Source organism: Suillus subalutaceus (genome assembly GCF_016647625.1).
Source record: "Suillus subalutaceus strain FC151 chromosome Unknown DFJ58scaffold_74, whole genome shotgun sequence".
Taxonomy (NCBI): domain Eukaryota; kingdom Fungi; phylum Basidiomycota; class Agaricomycetes; order Boletales; family Suillaceae; genus Suillus; species Suillus subalutaceus.
Genome location: NW_024540323.1, coordinates 1 through 16,717, shown reverse-complemented (window position 1 = coordinate 16,717; position 16,717 = coordinate 1). Strand labels below are relative to the sequence as shown.

The 16,717-nt window shown below is 48.8% G+C and overlaps 7 protein-coding genes across 7 annotated transcripts; 2 read left to right on the top strand and 5 right to left on the bottom strand.

Annotated features, from left to right (window-relative positions):
- Positions 1-1,405: 1,405 nt before the first annotated feature.
- On the bottom strand, positions 1,406-2,024 carry DFJ58DRAFT_451190 (uncharacterized protein). The gene is made up of 2 exons (XM_041380467.1): positions 1,846-2,024; positions 1,406-1,794 (listed from the first exon to the last, which is right to left on the bottom strand). Exons 1-2 carry the CDS (start codon positions 1,882-1,884, stop codon positions 1,606-1,608), a joined length of 228 nt encoding a protein of 75 aa, XP_041242432.1. The 5' UTR covers positions 1,885-2,024; the 3' UTR covers positions 1,406-1,605.
- Positions 2,025-2,583: 559 nt separating this feature from the next.
- Positions 2,584-5,825, bottom strand: DFJ58DRAFT_888953 (uncharacterized protein). The gene is made up of 3 exons (XM_041394709.1): positions 4,998-5,825; positions 2,870-4,937; positions 2,584-2,814 (listed from the first exon to the last, which is right to left on the bottom strand). Exons 1-3 carry the CDS (start codon positions 5,647-5,649, stop codon positions 2,778-2,780), a joined length of 2,757 nt encoding a protein of 918 aa, XP_041242431.1. The 5' UTR covers positions 5,650-5,825; the 3' UTR covers positions 2,584-2,777.
- Positions 5,826-5,858: 33 nt separating this feature from the next.
- Positions 5,859-6,601, bottom strand: DFJ58DRAFT_794844 (mitotic-spindle organizing gamma-tubulin ring associated-domain-containing protein). Its single transcript, XM_041390479.1, has 4 exons — positions 6,504-6,601; positions 6,385-6,447; positions 6,223-6,326; positions 5,859-6,164 (listed from the first exon to the last, which is right to left on the bottom strand). The coding sequence occupies exons 2-4, from the start codon at positions 6,434-6,436 to the stop codon at positions 6,099-6,101; spliced, it is 222 nt and encodes a 73-aa protein (XP_041242430.1). The 5' UTR covers positions 6,437-6,447; positions 6,504-6,601; the 3' UTR covers positions 5,859-6,098.
- DFJ58DRAFT_451162 (uncharacterized protein) lies at positions 6,504-7,413 on the top strand. The gene is made up of 3 exons (XM_041380466.1): positions 6,504-6,772; positions 6,828-7,046; positions 7,096-7,413. Exons 1-3 carry the CDS (start codon positions 6,613-6,615, stop codon positions 7,371-7,373), a joined length of 657 nt encoding a protein of 218 aa, XP_041242429.1. The 5' UTR covers positions 6,504-6,612; the 3' UTR covers positions 7,374-7,413.
- Positions 7,414-7,452: 39 nt separating this feature from the next.
- On the bottom strand, positions 7,453-9,959 carry DFJ58DRAFT_746617 (Pkinase-domain-containing protein; the record flags this gene model as incomplete). Its single annotated transcript, XM_041387477.1, has 2 exons — positions 9,777-9,959; positions 7,453-9,725 (listed from the first exon to the last, which is right to left on the bottom strand). Exons 1-2 carry the CDS (start codon positions 9,883-9,885, stop codon positions 7,453-7,455), a joined length of 2,382 nt encoding a protein of 793 aa, XP_041242428.1. The 5' UTR covers positions 9,886-9,959.
- Positions 9,960-10,313: 354 nt separating this feature from the next.
- DFJ58DRAFT_729497 (ATP dependent DNA ligase domain-containing protein) lies at positions 10,314-14,576 on the top strand (the record flags this gene model as incomplete). Its single annotated transcript, XM_041385755.1, has 28 exons — positions 10,314-10,368; positions 10,441-10,451; positions 10,496-10,630; positions 10,683-10,813; positions 10,866-11,139; positions 11,188-11,363; positions 11,412-11,507; positions 11,559-11,644; positions 11,695-11,730; positions 11,779-12,053; positions 12,103-12,139; positions 12,189-12,285; positions 12,339-12,503; positions 12,554-12,597; positions 12,652-12,741; positions 12,788-12,842; positions 12,892-12,937; positions 12,979-13,060; positions 13,113-13,173; positions 13,223-13,305; positions 13,362-13,467; positions 13,518-13,713; positions 13,754-13,864; positions 13,916-13,945; positions 14,052-14,188; positions 14,250-14,384; positions 14,434-14,510; positions 14,563-14,576. The coding sequence occupies 28 exons, from the start codon at positions 10,314-10,316 to the stop codon at positions 14,574-14,576; spliced, it is 2,841 nt and encodes a 946-aa protein (XP_041242427.1).
- A 1,082-nt stretch (positions 14,577-15,658) lies between these two features.
- On the bottom strand, positions 15,659-16,717 carry DFJ58DRAFT_451008 (Cupredoxin; the record flags this gene model as incomplete). The annotated part of the gene is made up of 6 exons (XM_041380465.1): positions 15,659-16,044; positions 16,093-16,157; positions 16,209-16,232; positions 16,288-16,436; positions 16,493-16,513; positions 16,567-16,717. Coding segments are annotated over 6 exons (541 nt in total), but the record flags the coding sequence as incomplete, so codon positions are not given.

The window sequence follows — 16,717 nt, the reverse complement described above, 5'->3', positions numbered from 1 at the left end:
GTCAAATTTTAGCATCTCAGCGATCACGGGAGGCATTCATTGGTGTGGGTTTCAAGCAGGGATTGGGGAAAGTGTCATTTCACCACGAGAACGAGATTCCATCGTAGATTGAACTATAAACACAAGGTTCCTCAAAGTGGGCACGGACCGATGTATGGAACATACAGAATCTTGGACACTGTAGTTGCCTCCCTGTAAAGGACCGACAGAACTCTCTTCAAAGCCACCTAAGAACATGGACGTACTTGTCCACCAGTGGGGCTATGAATGCTGCGAGATCAAAGGCCTGCTCAGCAAAATATGATCATGAAATTGAATTGCTTACTGCTAATGACTGCAAACGATATTACATATGATTAGCGAAATCCGTGGTACATCGTACGCGGTCCAATGGGTGAGGTTTGCAGTCCAAAGAGGTGGCGAAAAATGTATTCGTTGAGTATCTACTAAGAAGTGTCTGTTGCAACTTGTAGTCAGAACGAGCAGGAGTGACTACCAGATTATCGATTAGGCACGATAAGCAGGGGCGATGCGAGCACGGTTGCCATGAAATCGTGGCTGCCGACACTAGGACTGCAAAACCGCGAGCGGAGTTGGGACCGTGAGTGAAGGCATCATGCACGAATCTCACGCTGCGCATAAGTAGCCCATGATGGAGCCAGTTCGGACTTGGTTCGGAGTAGAAATTTGACGGTCCTAATGTGAGAAATTTGCAGTCCTTTTGAGTCCCGCTCGGCAACGCTCAACAGCACTCCGCACGGTGGCAAGACGTCGTCCAAAGCTCTCTGCAGCACGCTCGCACCGCCCAAAAAGCTCTGACAGCTCAACGAGACCACATTATCGACCGCTCTACCTACGGCCGACCGTCCCCAGAATTTTACATCTGCGTGCCCCACACTGGACTCTTCGACCAGCCTCGGCCTCCTCCGCTTTTGGGCAATGCCTAGGTAAGCCTGTGCTCGACCCTCAATTTCACCATGAACAGCTTATACTTCCGTTTCCAAACTTATTACATAGTAGTCATCCGAATATTTGTTCCACATGACTGCAAAGAACTGCAATCGTTCTCATACAAACTTGCTTTGAACAAGCGCTCGTATCTAAACTCGAACACCCAGTATACCTTCTCGAATGTCAGATCGTTTCTATCTATCACACTTCGCGCCCATTTGAAGAGAGCGTCAGGGTCAGTAGCAAGTTTTTTTGCGTCAGTATTAATTCCTCAGGCCTCAGCCACTTGCGAATAGAACAAATCCGTCCTCACCCAAGTCCTTCGTGACTCGGAGCCGCCGCTTTTGACCTTCACTGTCAGCAGTGCTAATAGACTACGGGCAGATAGTACTCACAGATCTGAGTCCATCACTCCCTGCATATGCCTATAATAACAAACTTAGTCAACAGGGTCAAAAAAGTCCCAAAGATCCTCTTACATCCTCATCCAACTCCCCCCTCCCCCCACCTTAAGGTTAGCAACCAGCATCCCTGATTCATCTCGCGCCTAAAAACAGGCTCTTTTGTACAACGCCCAAGGAACATACGTCAAGACATATCTCCGCCGATACCATGAGCAGTATAATCATCCCTCGCGCCATCCACTCTAATCAGCTAGTCGATATCGATCACTTCTTCGGGGTGGTCAGGATCAGAAACCTCCCCGACCCGAGATTCAACGTGCGTCGAGTACTGTTGGAAAGAACGGAGCTCGGTCCTGAGCTCCACAAAACAAGAGTATTTAGCAAGATGCTTCCGCAGATGTCCCTGCATGATATCTTGACCAAGCATACCGTAGTTCATCTGATAAACATTGAATCACAACTTCTTGTTCTTTCATTCAAGCCATCTTACATATGGTCGTGAGGGTGTTGCCTCACAGTACGGAAGCATTGGTGGGATCTGCAATGGTTCCCTTCCTCCAACATGATACGTTCAAAGTGGGAGGACTGACTACTTGTCCCTGTTAATCTCATTTACCCCAAGGAAACGGTACACTTCCTTGGCATGAGGCTGCAACTCATGAACGAGGGAAATTCAAACCAAAGCGCAAAACTGACGCACCGTGACCCCCGCGCCCCTCTGTCCTTGTCTATACTCCACATTTATTCAATGATTCTCACCGGTATACCATCCCGAAGGAGGGGCAGAGCAGCAGTAAGACCAGAAAGACTAGCCCCAACCTAAAGATAGGGGATTAGTGAGGAGTGTGTCAGTTTCGCGAGCAAACTCACGAGACCGGAGGGAAGCTCTCCATGCTGAAAATTAACGACTTTTGATATATATGACGGATTCTCCACTGTCCGATGTCACAGCATCTATGTAGACTTAGCAATCGGTAGGCCCGTTTCACGAGACACCATGGAGAGCAAGTCGAAGATATTTGGTAAAATGTCATAGAGAACAGACATTATAAACAAGCACCTGCCCTAGCAACTACACACAGTGACAACATGATCCTTCTCCTACCTTCTCACAGGGAAGGATATTGAATGGCTTCCTTGCGTCAAAAAAGCGATGTCAGAAAGAACCACTAACGTCCAAATTCTGATAGATCCTTGATTACGAGTCCACTGTGAATACAACGAAAGTATAAGCAGGAAGATGTCGCGGTGCTTCTGCTGAACGACGCAAATACAACGTAATGCTGGGGAATAAAGCAGTAGTACTGTATGGTAAAATGGTCCAATGGGTGAATGATTTATCCCAAGAATATCCTGAACGTGATGGGTCTTAGATGGCTGAGACCATTGTCAGGTTATCAGCTCAGGGAGATATAAAAGCAATTAGCAAGTGGGGGGCAGAAGCGTGAATTTGGTAAAACTTGATAATATTGTCAGTGAAAGAGCATATATCGACCAAAGAGACCTGCACTCACAATAACCAGCCAGCAATCACTTTCGGCGTTGTTGTTGCCACACTGCTAGGGGGACGTCTTCTTCCTCGCCCCGCTCTGTGCGGGGCGGAAGTGGAGGTTCTGGATGTGCTCTTGGTCTTCTGTTGTGTGGCAGTTGTCATAACGGCATGAGCACTGGTCACCTTCCTGGTCTTTACTTCAGCGGGGAGGGCCGGAGGAGTGGCACCCGTAGTCGCAGTGGCAGATAATGAGCGTGTTGTGGCCCGTGTGGCTTGGACACGGCTAGTGGCGGCGGGTGACGCATTCGCAGAGTATCTGTTATGATTTTGAGCTGGTGGAGACCGCGAACGGCGCGCAGGAGCTTGCTGAGAAGTATTACTTGGAGCATGATTAGGAGGGGGCGATGGAGTCAATCGCGTACGCGACAAGGGCGGAGCTCCAGAAGTGGATGACGAAGCCCATGACTCAGTAGGCTGCATGGTGTCAGGTGGAAACTGTTGTTGATCCGCCGCCCCAGGCCCCGAGTACCCGGGATACATGTAATTTGTCGATTGTGGCTGGACAACCTGAGGTGCATGCACTGGTGGACTTGATTGTCGCTGCATCCTTTGTGGACCGCCACCAAGTGGTGTCGGAGATGAGGAACCATATCCGTAGCTGGATCCATTGTACTGCTGTTCCATTTCTCTGTGCTGCATCTCGTATTGAGGACTCTTGATTGGCATTTCAGCAACCCTTCGAGCTCCTTGCGATCCGCTGGGGGGCTTTGTAAGAGCGCCTCTCCTTTGAGATTCCTTTTTCTGTGGTTGCTGCTGAAGTTGAAGTTCTCTTTCGCGCTCAATCTCCCTCTCCCTCTCAAGCCGCTCATTCTCAACCTTCTGCCTCTCTTCCGCTTCTCGACGTTCACTCTCCCTCTCTACCTGTTCATGGTCAGGATTGGACGCGGTTGGGGCGGTAGCAGCTGGCTGATTTTGTGCTACAGGAGTAGCTGCGGGGTTCTGCGTCTTGTTGATGACACCGAGATACCAGAACATCAGATTGCTGATGAGAACCTGCTCATACAGCGGCCTTCGAGGATTTGCCAGCTTGATATGGCTTAGTCTATAGATCGCGCGCTCCACGTGGATGGGATATCGAGCATACGTGCCCTGCCCGCCGGGCAGCTGTGGCGATGGCGAGGGAACATACTGTTTTGAGGATTTTGACTGGCCAAGCAAAGCAGTAGCAGCCTCTCGCCCAGACCCGTATGAATGCAGTTGAGATGCTTGCTCGTCGGCCTTTTTCTTGCTGCTGAACAAGGAACCGAAGAACCCGCCTTCCTTCTCCTTTTCCACTCGCTGCACTTCCTTCTCGCGTTCCCTATCCTTGCCGTTCTTCTTCCCGCCTTTGTCGCTGCCCCATTTGAACAGTCCCTTGCGGTCCTTCTCCTTCTTCGGCACAGGGCTTGGGGTCTTCTGGGGAAGGCCGGATGCCGCTATAGCTTCGGTAGATGATGCTAAGGTAGATGCATCGGGGGACGGCGTTCGAGACGACTCTTCAGAAGGGGTGGTCAGAGTAAGTCTCTGGGGTTGAGGGTGATGCAAAACTATCGCATTGGTAGAAGCGTCCAGGCTAGGTTCGGTTTGGGTCGGTGGAGGCTTGTCATGTGCTGGGGAAAATGATAATGATGGGGGGTCGGAGTTTAGCGATGAGGTTGAAGGGGCTTCACCATCAGGTACATCACAGAGGTATGCTTCGAGGATGAGTGTTTCATCTATGAGCACGTCAGTTTGCGAAGTATGGCCATCACTTGTCATGCTTTCGTTAGAAAGTGCACGAGGTCGTCTACCTGTTTCTGTGACATCGCCATGATCACTTGACGAGACGTGATCACTGGAAGACAGATCACTGGAGGTACGTGGTTCTCCCTGTGTGGCAGCACGAGGCCTGCGCCCGGACCCAAACCGATGGCCACCACCATCACCAGGCAAGGTGGTCTTCCGGATCTTAGTGCGCGCAGCTCGACGGAGAATTAGACCGGGAGGAGGAACGATGATAGGTGCATCGGCCTCATCTGGCATGTCAGGAATATCGTCCATCCTATCCATGGCTGAAGACAAGGACCTTGAGCAGATGCTAGGGACGACCGGAAGTTATTCTGCATACTGACCTGAAGGAGACACATTGAGACTTAAACTTCGCCTGAGCACGTTCCTAAGTTTTGTAGGATCGTCACTCTTTGAGGCCTCTTCTGCAAGTGTTTCTAGTCTTTGTAAGTCGCTGATAGTAAGCTGTGGCGCATTTGCGAGAGGTGTGCGATTTGGGCGAGAAGGGACAATCTTCTCATCCTCGTCCTCGGCCTGGTCATTCTCTGATGGTTTGTACTGCCTGCTGAGCATTGAACGTTTGCGTCCCAAACCTGTGGAAGGGATGCTCAAAGAATTTGATCGAAGAGGCCCAGCGGCGCCATCTGGGGGTGGAGTGCGTGCGTGTTCCTTGAGAAAAGCGCTAAACTGGCCCGGATCGATTTCGGGATGAAGACGAGCTGGCACCCAGAAAAGATGAAAAGGATCATCTAAGCCCGAGCTTCGCTCCTCTGAGCTAGAGCTGCTTTCGTGAGAGCCGCTGCTGGAGTCACCATCTGGTAACTGCTGGGGCGCAGTGGCAGTCCAGTAGTTGGATGTTGGTGAAGTTGGAGACGATGGGTTCGGAAGATCAGGATCAAGAATGAGAGCACCTGGACCGCCTTGTGCTGTAGAACGCCGCTTTATGTCTCGCAAAGCCTCGACCTCGCGCTGAATCTCCAACTGTGAAGGCTGCATGCTTGGGAGAAGCGGGCGTCAAGAAAAAGAGTGTCAGCAAGATCGCGCGGTCGTCGTGAACAGTGCTTGGAGGAGGTTGATGATGAAGGCCACTAATAGGAAAAGTGGCCGAAGTTGCCTTGCGGTGGTATAAATTTAACGCTTGCCAAAGCTCCCCGTTTCTTGATTAACTGAACTGGCGCGGCAGCAACGGCATGTCATCAAACTGAGTTCAAACTGGCTCAAACGTGTTCTTACAAGTCTACAAGATAGTTACATTCAGAACAAGTCAAGTTACATATCAAGCCTGATGTCTGCTAGAAGGGGCGAGCTCAGTAGGTGTAGTATGTGGCACAACTGCTCTGGACTCTGCTTGAACGACCACGATAAAAAAAGACGTGGCATTACATGCACTCGGACCCGACGGCCGTCGAGCGTATGAGAACTTTGCATGTTATACTACTATCAATTCAACGCACATCAGAGTGTGCGTTCTGTGCAGCAGCGGCTTCACGCCGCAGCTCCTGAATGACAGTCTGCGTAGGCAATTGTTAGTCCCAAACTTGTTATTAGACCACTCGGACATCAGCATACTGCAAGGGCTTCTGGGTTGACACCACTCTCGATCATACCCACACACGTCGCGAGCGTCTCCTTATCAAGCTGTGTATTAAGCAGCTGCGAGATCTCATAGAGGGCTGTGAATCCGCATTTATGAGGGTGCAATACGGCGCATGTGCAACTTCGATAACACACTGTCAAGGGTCTGCTGAGCAGCACTAATTCTGTCTGCCTCTTTAGACGACATGAGGTCAATGCCTGTTTGAAGAGCATTTAGATCTACCGCTATGACCAAATGAGAAATTTTGACTTACAGGCTCAAGCTAGCTTGAATTCGGTGGAGCACTTCGAAAGGACAGAAATCCCGGAAAGGAAATAAATATTATTATCTCAGAGAAAGTCCGATCGCAGCAACTTGCCTCCATGGCTCCCTCAAAAACACCCAGAAGCACCTCGAGGCCAAAGAAAGAAAAAGTCTTTCACCCAGACTCCCGCAAGGCCGGTCAACTGAGCCGGGTGCAGCTGCGAAAAACAAAACTCGCTGACGCAGCATCAAAGCGAACAAAGAAACACTCCGACCAGGGTGCGTATCCCATGCTGTATTGATGTCACGCATCTTCTCATGCGGTGGACCTCAGCCAATTTATACGGATTTTTCTACCATGCTATGCCTCCAGAAGGCACACTCTCCCTCGAAGATCTACATTTCATCATTAGTAATGTATGGTTAACACGCCATGATGACGAGCTTGAGCAGGAGAGAGATGCTCGCCGCAAGGGCCGACCGAAAAGTACCAAGGAGTTGAAGCTGGAGGAAATCAAGCTCCGTGAATCAGAACAATATCGCACAGGAATGGGTAAGATTGAGTATCATACTGCCTTGCCTTTGTTGATCCTATTGCGCAGATGTGCCTGATCTTACACATGAAGCTACCGTTCAGCTATTCCGCAAATGGGACCAGACGGAAGTTGCTTACATCCAACTCCTACGTTTCATCCGAATCAGCAGTGTAGATTCTACGTCTGCAGTCGTGTCAAAACAAGGGCAACACCATTCCCTCAAAAATTCAGTTCATCCGCAAGCAATCGATGAAGCCATGGTCACTGATCGTGACGACACGCTCCTAATTGAACCACTATCGCGGTTCGCAAGTACGATGATGACGATGGATGGTCCATTCTAATAGCCAAGGCACAAAATTTGAATACCAGTGTTGGCGGTATCTACCATAAAATAATTTTATGTCCTACAGATCGTGCAAGCTAATCGGCGTACATCAACCTCTCACTAAACTCGTATCCTCCCATCTCGGTTTCTGTGGGGCTGAAAAGTGGACTATTTGGTGTCATCGACATTCGTGGAATATCCAGCTCCCAGTTCCTTCTCAGCCTTTGATAAATCACCTGGAAGCTTGACGACGCACCCCTCTCCTGTATCAAGTATAGTACGACCTGATATCCAGCAGTGATTTGCACAGGCGTCGGTCTCTGCACTTCCACGCGGAACCGTACCGACTTCAGCGCTGGCAAATGTCCAAACGGATCCTTTGTCTCATCCATTCTGCACTTGAGTACGCCTGAATTTTCCGCATGCGTGAGGACCACGCGGACGCCCATGTTCACCAGCATTCGACGGCACTCTTCGCGTGACGTGAATCCGTCATACGTAGACAGAAGCTGGTACGTTACTGGCTTGAACCTGAAAACACTATCAAGCCAACGGCGCCGCGGCGTCGAGGGAAGAGTGAACGAGCTGTCAGAAAATGCGGGTGAGACAGCGGCTGGGGTGTCGCTCCCGCCCTTCTTGCGTAGCTTGTTCGGCGGTGGTTCAAGGATTTGCACGCGGAGCGCAGGCCGTCTGTCGCCATCGTTGCTCCGCAGAGACGACTTCTTGATGATTCCGGGTCCACTGACACCGAGAGATATATTTTCCTTGTCGACCTCTCCAAACTGACTTCGTCGTTCGCGCCTCATATCCGCGTCAGATATGATCTCCTGGGGCGATGAATAGTCTCTGGTTTGCACAGCATTGTCCCTCTGACGCTTGCCGAATTCCATGTTAACGGGAGTGGGTGGAGCTGAGGTGTTGCCAAGACTAAGACGGGGCGTGCCTGCAGTGCGCGCCTCCATTGCATTAAGATGTTCCACAATTTGCCGGAAGAAATGCTGCATCTTATCATCCTTGAGTTCTGGTACTTCAATCGCGGGCAAATTCGTAGAACCGAGCGTGGGTGATAAGGGCGATGTTAGAGATGTGATATATGACGACAAAGGAGAGCGGAGATCAACCCCTGGACGTGGAGGTGTCGGCGAAGAAAGAGTTATACGAGGAGCGCTTAGTTGTACGTAGTCGCTATCGTCACTATGCAGAGGGAGCGTGCGACCAGCTGCCCTACGCGGGGTCGGAGGACCTGCGCGAGGAGGCAGAAATGAAGGCGCGCGTGCCAGGTGGGGTGTTTGGGATGTGGTCCTGGTCATGCCCTGAGGGTCATTCGTGGTTGATTTCTTCTTGCGTGTCTTTCTGTGCACCATCTCCTCTTCCTCGTCGTAATTTTCCAAGTGTTTGTCCCGATAATCGGTGAGCAGTCGGTAAACGCCTTTCTGCCAGTTTGGCTCGGAGCTCTTGAGGCTAGATTTGATGTCCTCCTCCGATGTACCGTGCCAAAGTGTGCGGAGGTTCGCGAGGATGTCTTGATCAATGTCTTCAAGATCAGAGAGAGGTCTTGCTATATCAGTGAGCCTTGGCGTGCTTGCGTCGACAGACTTTGGCTTTTGGGAAAGGTAGAACGGGTGAATGAGAATCTCAGGGATCGTGATACGCGTCACAACGTCCTTCTGCAGCATCTTCGTGATAAGATCCTTGGCCAAGAGATCAATGCCGGCTGGCATATCGAACTTTCCTGACTTGACTTTATCCAGCAGTGTTGGTAGGTCCTCGTCATCGAACGGAAGGCGACCCACAAGCAAGGCAAATAGAATCACGCCACAAGACCAGATATCAGAAGCGCGTCCATTGTACTCCTTTCCCATGATGACCTCCGGGGCCGCATAATGAGGGCTTCCACATGCCGTCTGGAGTAATCCGTTTTTGGAGCTGGCCTGCCAAGCTGCCATACCAAAGTCTGCAACCTTGATATTCTTGTTTTGGTCCATGAGAAGGTTCTCGGGCTTTAGATCTCGATGAGCAATGTTGAGTCGATGGCAATAGTCGATTGCTGAGATGATTTGCTGGAAATAGCCCAATGCTTCAAAGGTGGATAACCGCCCCTTGTTGCACAAATAATCAAAGAGCTCGCCACCCTCCACGTACTCAAGAATAAGATAGAGCTCGCTGGAGGTCTCCCACACGTCGTAGAGGCGCATTATGTTTGGATGGTCGATGAGCTTCATTATCACGATTTCGCGCTCGATGCTGAGAAGCATATGCTCCGCGGAGTCGACGAGCTTGGTGATAGAGTTCATGAGAATATTTTTGGACACAATCTTTACTGCGGCATATTGTCCTGTTTTTGAATGTCGTGCGATCCTCACGCGGCCTATTTGGGATCAGTGAAAGCGCATAGTTTTGCAGCAACCCAGATAGATACCTGAGCTTCCCTTGCCAATAGTCCTGCCAACTTTCCATAGTCCAATCATCTTTGGGTCGTCTTCGCTACGATTCCGCCGCGGAAGCCTTGGATAGTCGTCGTCGTCCATAGTGGTTAATAAGGAAGAGTATCGGGAGGCTGACAGATGAAGTTGCCAGTGAGCGCCGCAGATTCTCAGAGCCGAGGGCAAAGAGTAGCCAAATAGAAACAAATAACACGCTCTCATCAGTTTGAGTCACGCGTTTTGACTTTCCTGCTGCGAACCTCCACCATCCCCTGACAGGCTGACACTACTAGACAAGTACTATTACAACCAAAGAACAACATCTGTCTTTTTTGATTTTCTAACATAATGATGCAGCCTACACCCGCACCGACATCGCCTCCGGGCTCACCAGAACCTGATTCATGAAGAAGAAATTACAGCCTACCCACCTCCCCCGCAAAACAATGGCAATGCTCCCTTTTCAGTACTAGCTGGGCTATTTGAGAAATTATCCACAGAAAGAAAACCCGAACGAAGACGACGACTTTTGGATGTTTGGTTCAACGTATGTCTTTGTCTATACGAACAACACCAGTCTTGATGCTTGTGTGGCGTCAGCATTGGAGAGAAGAAATTGGACATGATCTTTATCCCGTTCTCCGCCTGATCCTTCCACAGGCACGTTTGCTGTCACTTTAAACAAATAATCCGGGTAAGCTGAACATGTGAGCAGAAAGACCGTGAGCGCGCTGTGTATGGCCTGAAGGAGAAGAACCTCGCCAAGACCTACATCAAACTGATCCCACTCGGCACAAGAGATCCAGATGCGATTCGCTTGCTCAACTGGAAGAAGCCCACCGAAAAAGATGTTTGTATATTGTATTCCGTGACTTGAACACATTCGTTGAGCTTTCCTTTAGAAAAGCTCTGGCGACTTCCCTACAGTTTTGTACGAGGTTGTGAGTAAGCGATCCTCCGTCGTCGAGGGAAGCCTGTCAGTCCATGATTTGAACGAAATCCTGGACGACTTGTCCAAGAACATGGGCAAGCAGTACGCACAATGATATTTGATATGCCGCTCTCTGGCTAACGACAGCGCACAGGGACATTCAGTCCAGGATTCTTCAGCGTATCTACAATCGTGCTACTGCTGAGGAACAGCGATGGATTGTACGCATAATTTTGAAAGGCATGTTGTTCTCTTCCATTATGGCTCCAATCATGTATCAACTTTCCAAGATATGGATTATTTCTGTAAAGGAAACCACTGTCTTTGGCGTGTTCCATCCAGATGCGCAAGATCTATTCAACATCTGTTCGGACCTCAAGAAGGTTGCTTGGGAGCTATGGGATCCTTCAAGGAGGTTGAATGCTGAGGTATAACTTTTCCTATTCGTTGAGGATTTCAGAGTTGATGTGACATAGGATAAATCCATTCAATTGTTCCGTGCATTTGCGCCGATGCTGTGCAAAAGACCGACCCATAAGATCGAGGATTCGGTGAAAGAAATGCAAGGACATAAATTCATCATCGAAGAGAAACTTGATGGCGAGCGCATGCAGCTGCACAAGCGCGGAAATGAATACTTTTACTGTTCGAGGTAGGTCTCCTCGCATGTACTAATGACTTGAGTTGACCCTTAATTTAGAAAAGGAAAAGATTACACTTACTTGTACGGACAGCATGTCGGGCAGGGCAGTTTGACTCCTTTTATCGACTCTGCGTTCGATGAACGGATCGACGAGTTGAGTTTATTTCGATATTTCCTTCGCTCGTAATTGAAGTTGTGTTACAGTATCATTCTCGATGGAGAAATGCTAGTCTGGGACCCCGTTTCTGAACGCAACTTGCCATTTGGTACCTTGAAGACAGCTGCACTTGGTTGGTATCTTCATTTTTTCATTTGTCTAAGCGCTTATGATACCTCTCAGACAAATCAAAGAAGGAGCACAATCCCAGACCATGCTGTATGCGCCGACGGTTCTAGATTTACAGCAATGCTCACTTCAATCTAGTTAAGGTTTTTGACCTCCTCTATCTCAATGGCATGTCCCTCCACCAGAAATCGCTCAAGTTCCGCAAACGCAACCTGCGCGCATGCATCAAAGAGATTCCAGGCCGCATTGAATTCACCGCGGAGTTCGAAGGCAAGACCGCCAAAGATGTTCGGCAGAAGATGGACGAAGTCATGGCATCAAGAGGGGAAGGCCTCGTGATCAAACATCCTGACTCCGAGTACATCTTAAACGGAAGAAACAAGGATTGGATCAAGGTTAAGCCGGAATATATGGTAAATCGGTCTAGGCACCCTGTCACATTTATGCTCACAGTACTTTCAGGACAATATGGGCGAGACCGTGGACGTGTTAGTAGTCGGTGAGTTTGTAAATTTACTGTGTTTACTTAGCATACAACTTCAATGTAGCCGGCAATTACGGCACTAGAAAACGTTCAGGAGGTGTCTCGACACTCATCTGCGCCGTCCTCGACGACCGACGCCCGGAAGTTGACGAAGAACCGAAGTAAGTCTCGCAATGGATGCAACGTCTGATGTATAAATATTCCTGGACACTAGGTACAGTACCTTCGTCAGAGTGGGCACGGGCTTGTCATTTGCAGACTATATCTGGCTCAGACAAAAGCCTTGGAAAGTATGGGATCCAAAACATCCGCCAGAATTTCTACAAACTGCAAAAAAGACATACGAAGACAAAGGCGACTTGTATCTGGAACCAGAGGAGTATGACCCACATTTTACCTGCTGGCACAGGCTGACGATATCATTGTCAGTTCGTTCATACTGAAGGTTAAGGCAGCTGAAATCACGACTTCAGGTATCAGGCAATGATTTGAAATGCGTTGTCCCGCTGATGTGTCACTTGAAATAGATCAATATCATTTGGGCGTTACAATGAGGTTTCCTCGAGCTCTGTCGATTCGCGACGACCTGTCCATTGCAGATTGCATGACTGCATCAGGTGCGTGCCTTTGTATTCCATCGGTACGAAGTCTGACCTGTTTTAGCTGTTCTGGAGAGCATGCGTTCCGAGCGTAAAAGAAAGATGGAAAGTGATGCTGGGTGAGTGTTCATTGGTTTTCTCGCCAATACTCAGGTTAATTCTTTGTAGCATGTCCAAGAAGAAGCGAAAGATGACGGCAAAGAAGGCAAGCGTGGTTAGCGTCTTTCGTGCTATTGTTGTCTGAGCATCTCTCAGGCAACTGTCCTACCACAATATCAAGGACCTGATCTACGTGGAGTCGAGATTGAGTCAGACCTTTTTGAGGATATGAAATTCAGTGAGTCTTGCTTACTGCCTGGTGTTCGATTAACGGTGACCTTGATTGTAAGTGGTATCGTCAGACCCAAAATCACGAACAGGCAACCAAGACCGTCAGGAACTGATGAAGTTGTAAGACAGGATCATCTCTGAAAATCTTCTAGATCTGAGTTCGCCACAGGATCCATGCCAATGGGGGTAGCTGCGTGCAGGTCGTTACATCCAAACAGCCTATTACAGTCATTTATGGAGGAACGACTACGCGTCAGTACCTATGCATATCTTTTAACTACTCCGGGGTACTGATCGCAATCTCGCAGCTTACGACATTAAGCTATTGATTGACAAGGACAGTGTTGACATCATCAGGCCTCAGTGGATCACGGATTGTATACACCGGGGAGAACTCGTCCCTCTCAAAAAGAAGTAGGTGTCATAATATTCTTTGTCTCTACATAGGATCACACTTGTTTTAGGTACTTCTTTCACGCAACCCTAGCACGTCAAGAATCCGACGATTATCATCAGCTGGACACTGACGAGGACCAGGAAATGACTGATGGAACTGTAGAGGAAGACGCGAGCCTGAAAATTCCAATCACCCCAGAAGGCTTCGAGCCGAAACTCGAAGAAACTAAGGACATTGATCCTGAACTCATGGACTGGTTTCAGGTTGACGCCAAGTCTGCCGTTCCAGAAGACAGCGAAACAGAGGAAGAGTCTGACTGCGGATTCGAACAACGATGATGTCAAAGAGGAAGATGTTGATGATGAGTGGTTCCAAGTGCCCCGCAGTCCCGCTGTTAAGCCCTTTGATGACAACGTGCGTGATTTGATTGATGGCGTAACCATTATTCATTAATTATTTCGACAGTCGCATACCACGCTTCATTCACAGTCACAGGTAAGGGTTCCTTCATTCATGTGTCCTCTTGCTACAATTGTATCAGAACACGACAATGGGGGAAGACCACCAAGCGAGGGAGTACTGATACAACAGCAATATTCAGGCATCTGTAGGTCTCGTGTCTTCCAGGCTATCGGCTCTCACCGTCGGTGGTAGTTGCTTTTACCTTGACACGCCAAGCAATGCGCAGAGAAACGGGATGCCGGTGAAAACCAAGTATGAACAAGAGATCTGCACCACGTGAGCTTTCCTTTCAGTGCGGTGCCGAATATTTCCCTGATATCAAACTCAATATCTTAAGCTTCGACCAGGTTTCAAGAAGCATTCTGGAGAATGGTGGAAAGATAGTTGCACTCGACGATCCAAAGCTCACGCATATTGTTTTGGACAAGCGAGATGACTCGCGTCGACTGACGCTCATGCAGCGTACCTCGAGGTAAGTGCTCATATACAACCTTGTCATACACGACTGAGGCAAATATTAGACCTAAACGACGCCGATTGGTGATATCCGATTACGTGACAGCTTGTTTAGAAGAAGAATCGTTGCTTGACGAGGAAGGTGAGAAGTCTTGGTCACTATCAGTCTTCCATACTGAGGTTGTTGCTCCTAGATTTTGCTCCGTAGATGGTAGTGCTTATCACTCCTATGTTGCATTTCCTTAGCTGTACACTTCTTATTAATGCGTGTTTCCTCAAAATTTTATTGGGGTCGCATTTTTCATCCTACGCGTTATCCTCGTGCGTTTAAGCACTGTGAATGAAACAGACAGGTGCACATGTAACTGGCCGTTACTGGCGTTAGGGCGTCGATGTTGGCTGTGGGATTTGGGAGTGGCGCCGCGTGCGAACTGCTTCGAGCCAGTAGCATTCCCTCATCTCCAAGCCAATCATGCTCTGATGTGGCGGAGAATAAGATAATGTCTCTCGTTCATCATGGGAGCACGACGCACGCGCGCACACATTAGATATGATTGAAAAGGTCAACAAAATTCATCATCGGTCATCGTAACCAGTAGCTAGTAGCTTTCCTTCAGCGAAGAAGCTTCGGCTGCTAATCTCGCATGATTGCGGTAGTGAAGTAGACCAACTACTATTAGGTAGAAGGTTCGTGTCCAGATTCCAGTCACGTACTGTTCGCTTTGCCACAGACCCCTCCGAGTTCACCGGTCATTGCCAGGGACCCTGGCAAGACTGGGGCGCAGGCCGTGCAGCATATAGCGCAGTATTGCCAACAAACTACCTGGCAGGCTGATTAGGGGTATATGCTATCTCAACTACATTGCACAAATAACGGCAAAACCCGTTATCGATCCGATTCATCATTCGATTGTGTTTCTCCATGTGGACTTTGCTCACAAAAACAAATGATATTAATTGCTGGCACCATTTGTTTTATTTAAAACCGTTGGTTCCGTTCATCAAGGACTGGACTGCTTTATTCAATAACATATTAGAATCTCCGATTTCATTCGAAATTTCACTCGCATCAAATGTGCATAATTCAGGTCAAGTAAGTACATGACAAATCCACCTCAGACAATACCGACTAGGGAGTTCATATGTGAGCGACTTCCTTGAAGTTACAACTTGCAGAACCGTGTCCTAGGACCTCCTCTCAGTCCATATATGACCATGAGGAACATGTCTGCCGGCCGTGGAACGAGGCCGAACCGATGCGCTCCCCGTACACCAATGATGACCTATGTAGCTATCTTTCATAGGCAGAAGGACAATGCCATGAGGGCAGTCGTCGCCACACACATGTGGCGCTATTAGGGTTCTAACATTAATTGAATCATGGGTCATTCAATATTCAACGCCGGTGACCGCGCCCAGTTATAAAGGCGCAGAAATTAATTATAGCAACACTGAAATACGAAAATACACTGGCTGCATGCAGTTCATCCTGCAAACATAATGTCCCCCAAGAAGCGAAAATGATTACGATGTCGTCTACTATATTTAGGGGAGGGGTGTTGCTGGGTAGAGGAGAGTTGTAATACTAGCTGCTTCTTGACGGGAAAGGTTACCCGCAGCCCCCAACTGTGAAGGTGTCAAAGAGTAGAAGATCGGACACAACTCATCCCAGTCCTCTGTAAAGAAGTTCAGCTATGAAAGTACTGTCTTCAAATATGACCTACGTGGTACGGGGTCCACATGGGCAGCAGTGTCTGAGGGACTTTCTGCCATTACCACGGCAAAACCGCTGGATGCAAAGAATCAGTCATTTCTTTCATGAGGACATCAACAAACATACGCATCAAGGTGCCAGTCGACGTGGCTTTTGGTCCAGAGTCAGTACCGTTCTGGGTGGCTGGAGAAAAATAATGTCGTACCAATGCAAGAACCACGGACCAGAATTATCGGTCGTCCATCGTATCACCATTTGTTCACCAGGGAAGCCACCGTTTACCACATCGCGGCGAACTGGGTTCACATAATTGAAGGTACTGAAACCTGCGCTCTGTACGACATCGAAGGAGTGCTAATGATCATCATCAGTACCAATCAAACATGTCATCGAAGTCAAGGTAAACTTACCCCATGAAGGTGTATGGGATGCTGGTACAATATAGCTCAGACACACAAAGATCAAAGGAAAGGAAAAGACGCACGGGTCCACCTGGACTGGTTATTATTGACATGGTCAACTCCACCACTTTATTAGCTTCTAGAACGATTATACTCCCATTTGGGAGCAGCTGAGACGGTTCTTGAGCTCCACTGAGAATTTGGAGTAGAACAGGAATGTTGGGGGTTTGAATG